Source organism: Rhinichthys klamathensis, unplaced genomic scaffold, assembly GCF_029890125.1.
Source record: "Rhinichthys klamathensis goyatoka isolate OS25496 unplaced genomic scaffold, OSU_Roscu_1.1 h1tg000265l_1, whole genome shotgun sequence".
NCBI classification, from domain to species: domain Eukaryota; kingdom Metazoa; phylum Chordata; class Actinopteri; order Cypriniformes; family Leuciscidae; genus Rhinichthys; species Rhinichthys klamathensis.
In genome coordinates, this window is record NW_026606786.1 from 402,477 (window position 1) to 415,455 (window position 12,979).

General features: G+C 38.5%; 1 protein-coding gene across 1 annotated transcript in view; it reads left to right on the forward strand.

Annotated features, from left to right (window-relative positions):
- The window catches only part of kiaa1549lb (KIAA1549-like b), a 221,877-nt gene that overhangs the window by 140,968 nt on the left and 67,930 nt on the right, over positions 1–12,979 (forward strand). Inside the window, exons 15-16 of the mRNA XM_056267890.1 lie at positions 2,041–2,165; positions 2,609–2,838. Of these exons, the coding sequence (XP_056123865.1) occupies positions 2,041–2,165; positions 2,609–2,838 (355 nt within the window). The remainder of the gene's footprint in view (positions 1–2,040; positions 2,166–2,608; positions 2,839–12,979) is intronic.

Sequence of the window (12,979 nt, forward strand, 5' to 3'; positions counted from 1 at the left end):
TTTATCGGAGCAAAGCAAAAAGAGAAAAAGAGAAAGTGATCGCGTTAAAGGCAGAACGAGGATCAACATTGCAGAGCTGCCAACTCTCACGCATTGGCCGTGAGACACCCGCATTTGATTGGTTTCACACGCTCACACGTACGCCACAGCCCCGGTTTCTCACGCTAAATTGTCAACCCGGTCGGTCAAATCCCTGAAAGATGAGTTTATCTATAGATCTACCTGTTGAGCCACTCGTGATCGACAAGTTATACCGCAAATTAGTTCAAATCTCCCGGAATCTAGAGCGAGCGCGCACGCGAGACAGAGACTGTGCTCCAACGCGCGCGGACGGCAGAGAGAGAAAGCGAGCGAGAGACCTTTGCGTGTGCAGGGAGCATCGAACCCTCCATCGAAAAAAGAATGCCTCTCTCTAACCTCTCTAATTCGCTAGAGTAGTAGCGAATTATCAATCTGGTAGCTAGTAAACGATATTCTAGTTTTTGATGGTTAGCTATCGCTAGTATTCTCGTTCTGATTTGAACTTTGCAATCGATGAAATGCAAATAGCAAATGTTTGACCTAAAAAGTGTAGTCTACTCAACATGTACAAAGAAAGGAGGAAGATTATTAATAAAATCATATTTTAGGATACCTAACATGTCTGTGATATTTGTTTATTTGTCTTGCCTCAAGCTATAATGCAAATCGATTTGTAAAATTTGCAGATTCATTTATGGTAGGTTGATATTATAATATTGACGATATATGGTTATTATCAACCACTCAAACATTGCATTCAAGTATCATATAGATCCAGTAAAACGGTAACCAATAGACTAGGCTACTATAATGACGCTGGCTTGTAAACGTGAGCATCGCGATCATTTGTCGTTAGAAAAAAAATAAAACCCATGAAATTATATTCATATGACATGCTGAAATATATGCCACTGTACCTGGGATGAAGACATTTCACACGCGACGCAAGCAGAACACCTGCATGTGACCTCCTCCTACAGTGTTCAGGGCTATCCTGGTTGTCAACAATTGCACGTGCATGTAGGATGACAGAGTTTACGACAGTAGTAGAGGACAATACTGTTTCCCAACTGTAGGGGGAGCCCGAGAGCAAAAAACGACCTGTTGTTACTTTAAGTAAGTAATGTGGTCCAAAAACAATTAGAGAATTCACAAGCCTCTCCATAGAGAGCTATACAGGCATCTAGTGGTGAACCCATGAAATAACATGATTTATTTAATTTTCCACAACAGATGGCGCTAATCTGACTTAAAAATATATATATAATCTGAAAATACTGCAATAATTAAAGAAATATTTTGTAAAAATTTGAAAAAAAAATCTTTGTATTTTTTTTATGTGACTTCTGACCGGGAAGATAACAAGTGTTGCACCCAAATGAAGAGCACCTGAGGGTTAAACATTATCAGTGCTTGACAGATGTGGCTACTATGAACTGTGATATGTAAAAGAGCTGCATGAAGAGTCATTACATTCTACTTCATATTATTGATCTATGAAGTATAAATAATATCAGTGAATGATGATATAATTTAATTTTTTTGTATGGTAAACTATTATTATAAAAGAAAATGGGCTGTAAGATCCATTCCACAGATACTTGTTATTTTGTTCACATTGAGTGCAATTCTTTATAGTTTGGACAAAATGTAAACTTTTGCTTATTCTTCAGTATTTTTGTCCCTCTTCCATATGAATAGCCTATATTTGTATATTAAATATATATTCTTATAATTTATATTCTCCTAGAAGTGGACATCTATAAACTAATCTGTCTTGATAAATGGACCCAATAAAATCAAAAGTTACACTGAAATCTTATGCTTAGACTTTGTCTCATTTTAAATAGGAAATGAGAGCAAAGAGAAATAATTAATCTTCTGCAAGTGATAATGTTAGCCAGGGCTACTGTCACATAACCAGGAAGCGAATTTGTCTATATTCTGCTTGTATAATCTGATGTAGTTCTTTGCCAGCTTGTTGCTGCCATGACAATCTAAATTTTTTGTTTTTGGCAGATCAGTATGATAGTTCTTCAGGATCACTTCAGCTCATTTCCATAAAACCAATGGCAGCTCCACCCACCTACTCGCACCCCGCATCCTCCGACCGCAGTCAGGACTCTGCCATATTAAATGGAGAGGTAAGAGTTAATTTGATTAGAGACATTCTCAGACAGCAACCACTGACACCTTCTGATGCATTTTACACACAAAAAAGGGCTGTGGATATGAAATTGCCAGATCATTGCTAATTGGCTGACTGTTACACAATTTCTGTGAGTCAGGGCGCACAGGTTTTACACAGACCGGCATGAAACAAACCTCTGCAAGACTGTAACTATACAAAGACTTTATTTAACATATAGGCATAGGCTAGTCAACAAAAAATGTATTCGTATATCTCAATGGACACTCTCGCTTGCTTAATTTATCAAATTTGGGTTTCAAAGAAACCTGACACAGATTTATTTTAGAATATCACTTTACCTATGGGAAATCAATTTGGGACACATTTTTAATGGGTGTTTTTTTGAGTGGATGATTAGCCATTCCACCTCCTCTCTTTCTACCTATGTGTATACAGGTGAATTTGGCTCTGAAACAGAAGTCAGACATTGAGCACTACAGGAATAAGCTAAGACTGAAGGCTAAGAGGAAGGGATATTATGACTTCCCTTCAGCTGAGGGGAAAGGCAGCACTAAAGACCTGAGTCAGCGACACAGGTACAGCCACGACAGGCCTCCACACCCTCACAGCAGAGCTCTGGAACAGGAGGACGACAGAGGCTCCACGTTTGTGAAGTATCGCAGGAGGTGTGTGATTTTGCTTGAATGGGAGCTTGTGTTTTTAAACAAGATAAGGTTGTTTGTGTACTTTAACAGTTATGACACTGTCTCTCAGATTTGTTGATCTACACAAATGATATCTCTATTAATTGTATTGAATGTGTACTTAACCCGTTTAATCCCAAATTTTTTCTTGCAATTTGAGTACATGCATTTTACTCCTTGGACCTCCCTAAAACTCAAACGTTATGCCCTCTTTGATTTTATGTTGGTTAAGTTAGTGAAATATTAGGTTTTATACTCAGTCACAAAAGTGACCGGTGGGAAACACCATAGTCAGAATTCATACAAATTCTTCAATTAGACCTATTTACACAACACATTCTAAGACATCCAAAACCTTGTTTTGTCATTTGGTGAAGGAGGCTTAGTGAGGTGAAAAGGTTGTCATGTACAAAGTTATACCCTGGAGGCAGTGGCGTCATGCCCATTCAAAGTGAGGGGGCACGTGCCCCCTCAGATTTTTCCTCCCTGATAATTTTTTTAAATTACTTGTTATAATCAGATTCAGCACGTTGTTCATCTTCAATCCGCAGCGGCGCCGAGCAGAGCGCACGTCAGAAACAGAGGACACAGGACAGGGTGTGTGTGTGTGTGTGCGCGCGTGTGTGTTCATCTGAGCCTCATTGGTCTGTCACTGCTCGTCAATGTCAGAATATTTGAGATGGCCAATGAAATCAAAGGAGGCGGGCTTTATGCTCACAGAAGCTGAGCGCGAATTTCAGACTCACTCGACGCTTCAGTGTACAGTCAAGTGCGAGATGTAAGTTGCTAAACTAAACATTTCATATTTGACAGTTTTTTTAGTTCATAAATGTTAAACGAATGACAAAAATAATCAGGCACACGAATATACTTTTGTCTAATTTCGCCATTTTGAACTGAAAATAGGCCTGTAACGTGACTCGTAATGGCTAGTTTACTGTCATTGTGAGTGGAAAAGCCGTTTTCCTTGTCAGGCACAAGATTAATAATGAATGTATACATATTGAGAATTAATATAGTACAATTTGTAGCCTTAAGTAAATTAAAAAAGCTCAGCTTTAGGAGGGGAAGGCAAGATCAGGAGACTGAGAGAAAAAGAAAGAGTGATGGATAAGAAGTGAGAGCAGGTATTGACAAATAATCTACTGTCCGCTGACATGGTTTTAAGGCTATTTCTTATCCTTTTTTTGGCCTTCAAACGTCTTGAAATGCACATATCAGAGAAATAAAAATTTGAACCCCCTACCCACCTCAAATTTAGGACCTCTTTGATTATAAAGCCCTGTCTACGGCCCTGTATTAGGTATAAGATCAATAATGAATATGTACTGTGAATGAATTTAATAAACTTAGTTAGGCTACCTAGCTTTCCTAGTAGCTTTCAGTAACTCGTCTGAGAAAATGATTCATAAATCAACCTATCAGTTGACCCTATGTTTACTTTCTTCACTGACAGACAAAAATGAAAAGCCTATCAGTCAAAGTTCAACTTTAGGAGGGGAAGAGACAGGGCAAGAGAAAAACAAAGAGAAAAAGTGTGATGGAGATGAGGAGAGAAAAATAATCAGCTGCGTGACATGGTTTTAAAGCTGTTTGTATCCAGTTTTTTTGGCCTTCAAAACATCTTATAATGCACAGATACACATACTTTAACTTAGTCCTCAGATAGAGGAGGGTTGCTGCTAGCTCCGTTAAGGTATTTCTGTCCCTCCCAAACTGCATTGAAATAGTATGTTTCGCAGCCAGAATTAAAAAAATTTCAGGGGGAGAAACCCCCTGACCCCTCCTAACATGATCCATATCACCCGTCAGAAAACAATTGCAACGTCTCAGATTGTGCCCCCCCAGAATTTTGGCTTGCATGACGCCCCTGCCTGGAGGAACTTCTGCTTGTTCGGCTAAACCCCTATGGGCTAGACCATGACTACACTTGGGCCCTGTCCCAGGCCAGTTTGAGGGAGATGTGTGTGCACTCATTCAGTGCACTGAAGATGGGCCGTACGTTGTAGAAAGGGTTGTTTGTGATCATGTGTGGGGCACACCAATTGGTTCTCATGAACATCTGCCTAATCCTACAGATAGTTCACCTTTGCATCGCCATTCAATAGTCTACCTGGTGAATGGGCTGATACTGATAACTACACTGAACAAAATTATAAATGCAACACTTTTTTTTTTTTTGCCCCCATTTTTAATGATCTGAACTCATAGATATAAGACTTTTTCTATGTACACAAAAGGCCTATTTCTCTCAAATATTGTTCACAAATCTGTCTAAATCTGTGTTAGTGAGCACTTCTTCTTTGCCGAGATAATCCATCCACCTCACAGGTGTGGCATACGTTCAGTGTAGGATTAACAGCCAATACCTGTCTTTTCAATTGAAGCACTGTGTAATACTACCGGTCACATTAGTGACCGTTAACAAATTTACACGTCTTATGAGCAAAATATATATGCAGGAGTATAATTCTCAAAATATATAAGTAGCAGACCCTTTAAAGAATATATGTATGAAATATGATAGTTCTATCTGTTAATTAAGATGTTTTACATACTTTTTGTAGTAGTCCGAGGAAGACATCTTCTTCTAGATGTGCAAGCAGGAAGTAAACTGATCTGGTCATGTGACCTTTCACAATAGTCACATGACATTAATAGATTTTAATCAAGACAATCTATTTTTTCATTTCATTTCTTGCCCAAAGCCAATAACAAAATTTTTAGAGCTTCCAGAAATAAGAAAAAAGATGCGGTCACAATTGTGACCGGTGGGAAAACGGGTAACGTTGACTCACGGTGTTCCGGACGGCTGAAAATTTCTACTCACTGTGTTTCGGACAAGTAGAAGGAGTCATTTTTAATATATAACGCATACATTTTGACAACTATAAGCTGGGTTGGTCGGAAGCGAAAGAGGATGAGGCAAAGATGACACGGATATATATAGATGCAATGAGCGTGAAGTGTTTATTTATAGAATTTGCGGGAAACGGTCTAGTGTCCGGAATACCGTGATGTCTGGAATACAGTGAGTCTACGTTATACTTTAATGACATGCCCCCAATCTAATCCTGGCTTAAAGGAGAACTCCGGCGCAAAATGAACCTTTGGTCTAATTACACATTGTTACCTAGTCAACCGTTATCTGAGATTTGTTTTCATGATTATCGAATGTAAATAGTTTTATCTCTAAAAACAGTTTAGCCTATAAAGCTAGTATAACGCTAGTATATTGGGCATAGTGTAATGACAAATAAAAATCGCTTGTTAATACCACTAACAAGGCTGAAAATAGACCCACACTAGCACGGTAGCATGATGAGGGTCCCTACCTTCAAACCGAAGCATTGAGAACTTTGTAAGTGTACAGACAGTTTAATAAGAAGATATTTTAAACATACAGTCAACTTTGCGTATACAGGCAGAATCCATCTTTGAAATACAGCCTTTACCAGTCGATCTACGAACGCCGATCCAAGCCTGCTGTTCGCGCTCACCTTATCACAACTTATAGCTCGTTCACATCTCACCAGCGCACTTGGATCGGCGTTCGTAGATCGACTGGTAAAGGCTGTATTTCAAAGATGGATTCTGCCTGTATACGCGAAGTTGACTGTATGTTTAAAATATCTTCTTATTAAACTGTCTGGACACTGACAAAGTTCTCAATGCTTCGGTTTGAAGGTAGGGACCCTCATTATGCTACCGTGTTAGTGTGGGGCTATTTTGAGCCTTGTTAGTGGTATTAACAAGCGATTTTTATTTGTCATTACACTATGCCCAATATACTAGCGTTATACAACTTTATAGGCTAAACTGTTTGTAGAGATAAAACTATTTACATTCGATAATCATGAAAACAAATCTCAGATAACGGTTGACTAGGTAACAATGTGTAATTAGACCAAAGGTTCATTTTGCGCCGGAGTTCTCCTTTAATCTAAGTCTGTGAAACCAGGCCTGTATTTTTTAACTCTTAACACAGTTTTGAAAAGTTCACTTTGCAATAATGTCAAATTAAAAAGTTTTAATTTTGAAATAATTATGTTTTAATGATCTTTTGCATGATCTATGTCTGACAAACAACAACTGTAACTGAGGGAGGTAATCATCAAAGATGAAGGCTAAATAACAGCTTGTCTACACGCTAACACGAACAACAACCGACAACTGAAGGGTGAAACAGACTGTGCATCCCAATTCGCATACTATCCGTCCTAAATAGTATTCGAAAATAGAATTAGTACATCCCAAATCGTAGTATGTTGAAATGAGTATTCCAAAGATAACCGGATGATCTACTATTTCCGGTCAGAATCCGAAGTGCAGATCGTTGCACACTCTAACGGCTAACATTGCCCACAACCCATTGCGCGTTGGACGAGGATTCGATTAGAACTACAAACACGAGTAAAAAGTGTTTAAAAAACTACAGACATGGAGGATGTGCGAGTTCAGCGGTTATGTAGAGAGGTTTAGATAAAGGGGTTTGAGTGATTAATTATCAGTATCTAACCTGACAAAAATGTTTTTATTCAATGTTGTCCACATTATATTTCATTTGCAGCAGCATTGTGAACTTTTGTAAAGATACGTTTAGCCATTAACTTTTAAATGCATCATTATATTCAAATTGCAAACACATGAGGAGAGTCTCCGCATGAAAGACCCGCGACTGGCAGATCAACGTGCTACAACATTTCTCTACGAATTGGTAGGAAATTAAATTAGATTGAATGGAGGATTTTAATTGTGACAAGCTGATTGACAGGGCAGTTTACGGTGACAGGATGCACGTAACTAAGCGACAGAGCTTACAAAAAGAGTACATACTTTTAGGGCGTAGTACAAGTAGGCGAATTGGGACGCAGCGAGAACGTCTTAAATACACAGTGATAATGAGATGATAACGCACAGGTGTGATGATTAGATAAGTGTCCATGACAACTGATGACTGGCGGGAAACTAAGACAAAGAAACACGTTATTGAAGATAACATACTTAAAATCCATGAAAAAGAATAAAAAATCCAAGGTAACCGTGTTTGTGACACACACATCCTGGTGAAAATAAAATATGCTAAGTATACTTGCAGCCAGACTAATTATCAGTATACTTCAAGTGTGTTAAAGGGTTAGTTCACCCAAAAATGAAAATGATGTCATTAATGACTCACCCTCATGTCGTTCCAAGCCCGTAAGACCTCCGTTCATCTTCGGAACACAGTTTAAGATATTTTAGATTTAGTCCAAGAGTTTTCTGTCCCTGCATTGAATATGTATACACGGTCTACTGTCCTTGTCCAGAAAGGAAATAAAGACATCATCAAAGTCGTCCATGTGACATCAGTGGGTTAGTTAGAATGTTTTGAAGCATCGAAAATACATTTTGGTCCAAAAATAACAAAAACTACGACTTTATTCAGCATTGTATTCTCTTCCGGTTCTGTTGTGGTGAGTTCTCTTCCAGGTGAGTCATTAATGACATAATTTTCATTTTTGGGTGAACTAACCCTTTAATGATTAGTTAACTTGAAGTGTGCTATTTTGTACTAAGTATATTTTAGTTGTAATTAAATTGTAGTAAAGCATAACTTTAAGTGTATTTAGTGTACTTTTGTGTACTAAATTGGACCAACTTCAGGCTATGTGATAGTTTTTGAGTAAAAAGTATAGGCTTATGAATACCTTTGGCTTATTCTAAATACTACAGATTGCATACTTTGTCTTCAATAACAAATGTACATTATTAGACAAATAAAACTTAGTTATACTTTGTACAAAATACTATTGTATACTATAATGTATTTTGAAAGTATACTTTCAATGCATTGTTACAATGATCATTTCCAGCACACAGTTAAAATATACTTAAAATATATATTTTTAATAAAGTGCAAATAAATACACTTTTATAAAATAAACTGAAATTTAATTCAGTAAATATATTTTTTAGAAAATATACTAAAGTACAATTATGTTAAAGTGTATTAAAAGTTGTATTGTGAAAATAGGTAAAAGCATGATGCTAATATACTTTTAATATATTTAAAGATAGTACAATTTTTGTATATTTGCAATGTACTATTGAAAAAGGGAATATATTTCAAATACAATAAAGTATACTTTTTTACACACACACACACACACACACACACATATATATATATATATATATATATATATACTGTATATATATTTCGTAATATGTAATCGTGGAATGTAGCTTGATGGCAGTCCCTAGACAGGCACGCATTTGTCTGTTGATTTAGACCTGCCCAGAAATACACTCATAGGCTGATGACATCATAGTGCATGAAGGGGGCCAGATGAAGAAACCTGTTTGTGCTCCTCGAGGGCCAGATCCCCATGGGAGAGAAGGAGGATCTGAACTGCTGCTGGATCCGTTTTTGTTGTTGGTCAGATCTTCAATTCAGCAATGTCGCAATATAAATAAACAACTGAAAATGAGGGCTATATATATATATATAGCCCTCAAAACACAGTCAAAACATGACATTTTAAAGGTACTAAATTGCAACTTGATAATTACAGATGTGTAAATACAAATATATTTAAATAAATGACACAAGTTTCAATAGCAATGGCAGTTAGTTTACCATAAATGTTTGTTGTCAGTATGTTCGGCAGTACACTTTAAAGATAATATACATAATTATGAATTATATAGGCCTGGTTTCACAGACAGGGCTTAGATTAAGCCATGAGTAGGTCTCAGTTAAAATAGGACATTTAAGTAGCTTTTATAAACATGCCTTAGAAAAGAAAAACATTACTGGTGTGCATCTTGAGGCAAAACAATGGAACTGACATATTTTGATATACATATGTCAGCGCAATATGCTTTCAGCTCAGACAACTCAAACATGCATTTTAGTCTGGGACTATGCTTAAGCCTTCTGTGAAAACGGGCAGTAAAGATGTAATTAAGTAGTGAAGAACTCTTACTGTATTTTTTTAATTTATTAACTTATTTATTTTTTACAGGGGGTTGCATTAATTTGAAAGTTTCGTTTAGTTTTTTGATTTATAAAGCACATTTTAAAACAATGGATGTTGAAACCAAATTGATGTACAAGAAATATAAAACAGAATTAAAACATATTAAGGTTAAAAATAACTAATTTTTAATCAGAACATTTGACAGAAGGATGTTTGTAATGATAAAACAATAGATGTAATGTTTAAAATGAAAGGCAAATAAATTATTGCATACATCCAACAATGCAGTTTTATTGAACAGATGGTAATCCAAAGACGTAATCCAGAAAACAGGCAAGATGTCAAAAACACAGGGTAATCAGTCCAAACAACAACAGGGTCACAGGCAAAAAGGGAAATCCGAGGGAACAGGCAGAGAATCAAGAGAACCAGGACACGGGAGAAACAGGATACAAACACGCTTGGAATTACGTAGAGTCAGCCATCTTGTCCGAAGACACAGGCGTAGAGTCGGCAATCTTGTCCGAAGACATAGGCGTAGAGTCGGCCATCTTGTCCGAAGACACAGGCATATAGGCAGCCATCTTGTCGGAAGACAAAGGCGTAGAGGCTGCTATCTTTTCGGAAAACACAGGAGTAATGGGGGCCATCTTGTCCGAAGACACAGACATAGAGGCTGCCATCTTGTCGGAAGACTAAGGCGTAGAGGCTGCCATCTTTTCGGAAGACACAGGAGTTGAGGCGGCCATCTTGTTTGATGGCTCTGGAACGGCGGCTATCTTGTCCGAGGGCTCTGGAATAACGGCCATCTTTTCCGAGGGCTCTGGAACGACGGTGGCCATCTTGGCTGAGGGGTCATGGGATGGAGTTGATGTGTGTGCTGCCCACACACAAACTAGCCATGGCCATAATGATCAGCGCTGTATCATCCCGAGCTGACTCAGGCATGGCGGCCATGTTGTTCGAGGACTCTGGAAGGGCGACCTTGACCGGAAAAAGCTCAGGCTCGGCAGGCATGGCGTGAAAAAGCTCAGGCTCGGCAGGCATGACGGGAAGGAGCTCAGGCTAGTCAGGCATGGTGAAGTATGGCGCTCGAAATGGTTCATTCGGCGACGAGACTGACAAGCACGACAGATAACACGCGTGTATACATTTGTTTTATATGGAGACGTACATGCAAATATCACGTCACGTAGACACATCAATAACGTGTAGCTGTTGATCATTGTAGACGTCACGGCGGCGTCACGTTAGAAGTTAAGACGTCTGCCCTTCTGCAACGATCTAAGTTTACAAACGTGACTACGTGCGTCTGCCATACGTCTAGAGCTATCTATTTTTCCTTATTTTCTCATACATTTACTGTTATAGACATTAGGGCTGACTTCTAATAGTCGAGGATTCGACGATTCGATTCGGAGAGGTCTGATTCGACTGTGAACCTCATAGTCGAATAGTAGGGAAGTGTTATGTAACCAATAGGGGTGTGACGGTTATTATATAACCGTGAGACCGACGGTTATAGTTGAACACCGTCATTAGAACTCTATAACCGCCAAAACGGTGCTATTCAAATATTTTTTACAAACATTTTTTATCATAGAGAATGTTTAAATACTAATATCATCTTACGAGGGAAGCGGAGGCGGAGTTAGTGGAGCGTCGGAGGCTGAGTGCTGGAGATGATTCGGGAGAGGTCTGTGCACCTTTACCGATCAGAGCGCGCGCTGACACGGAGTAAAGCCTTGTTTATACTCGACGCGTCCGCACGAGCGCGAAGGTGCGCACGGCAAAAAATGACGCGTTGGGTGCGCAAGACCGGCAAGACCCCATTTCGCACAGCTTTTTTTGTAACAGCGCGCGCGACGCCGCATCCGAGGATGAACGACTTCAAGCCGAATCTGCCCGAGCCTGTAGGCTACGTCTCACCGCACCGGCACGCAGTTTGCGCGTCTAAATTGCAAAGTTCATTGCAAAGTTTTTTTGTTAAGGTTTTGTTTACTGTGTGTGATTTATTTAAAACAAAGCACGTTCATTGCAACGTTTTTTTTGTTTTTTTTTGTTAAGGATTCATTTAATGGAAAGCACATTCACTTCTAGTTGTCTTGCTGTTCATTTTAAATAAACGTAGAGCGAGTTGTCCTATAACAGACGAACAGTTATTCAACCGAAAGTCTAGCTGCTATCTAAAAAAAAAAAGAAAAGAAAAAAAGGTTCGACTATCAGTCGACTACGGCAAAATCTAACGAATCAGATTCGACTATGAAAATCCTTAGTCGAAAACAGCCCTAATAGACATTATCATAAATAGTCTTATTTTGGCACAGTTTATGTAGGACTACATTTGATAAACTTATTTCTATAATGCTGAATGTCTGTTAATGTACCATACATTTGGTATCCCAATGATAGATGTACCTTTTTAATAACAGTCTATTGTCATGTATTTTGATAATACGATCTTCTGAGAGACAAATAAAATGGGCTAGTAAAATTCAGTGGGTCTTATCATTATATATTTGTTTGTTTAAGATGTGTTAATGCTCAGCAGCGGGCGGTCTATGCCTCAAGTTCACTCATAGATGCTACATTTAGCATTAATTAACCATTCAGAAACCATTTTAGAGCTTATTGGATTTTAAACTAAAATGAGTTATCATCATCAATCGGCTACGAACAAAACGGGTTTGCAGTCGGTCACAAGTTTTCTCCATTCTGTTTGATTACTAGCAGCTCTTCGCATCTCGTCAGCAGTTGGTGGCATGTCATTGTTGGTTAGTTTGCCGATGTATATGGTATAATGTGCGTGGCTTTCCTCGGCTTCGTTTGCCATGTCGTTCTCCGGGCGCATATAACACATATTTATTAATTTGGTCATTTGGGTCTCTTCTAAGTGAGTGGCCGACGAAGCGTAGCTGCCTTTGTTGGATTTGAAAGATAAGCTGGTTCTTTTCGTCTGCTTCGTATACAGCTTGGTTACTTATTCGATCCATCTTCTTGATGCCGAGCATGATTCTGTAGCAACTGGTGGCAAAGCTGTTGAGTGAGTTTTGCATTTTCTGGTTGATAATCCAACTTTCGCAGCCGTACAGGAGGATGGAGATGCACGCTGCTTCAAAGATGTTTAGTTTGAGTTTGATTGGAAGAGTTTTTGATAT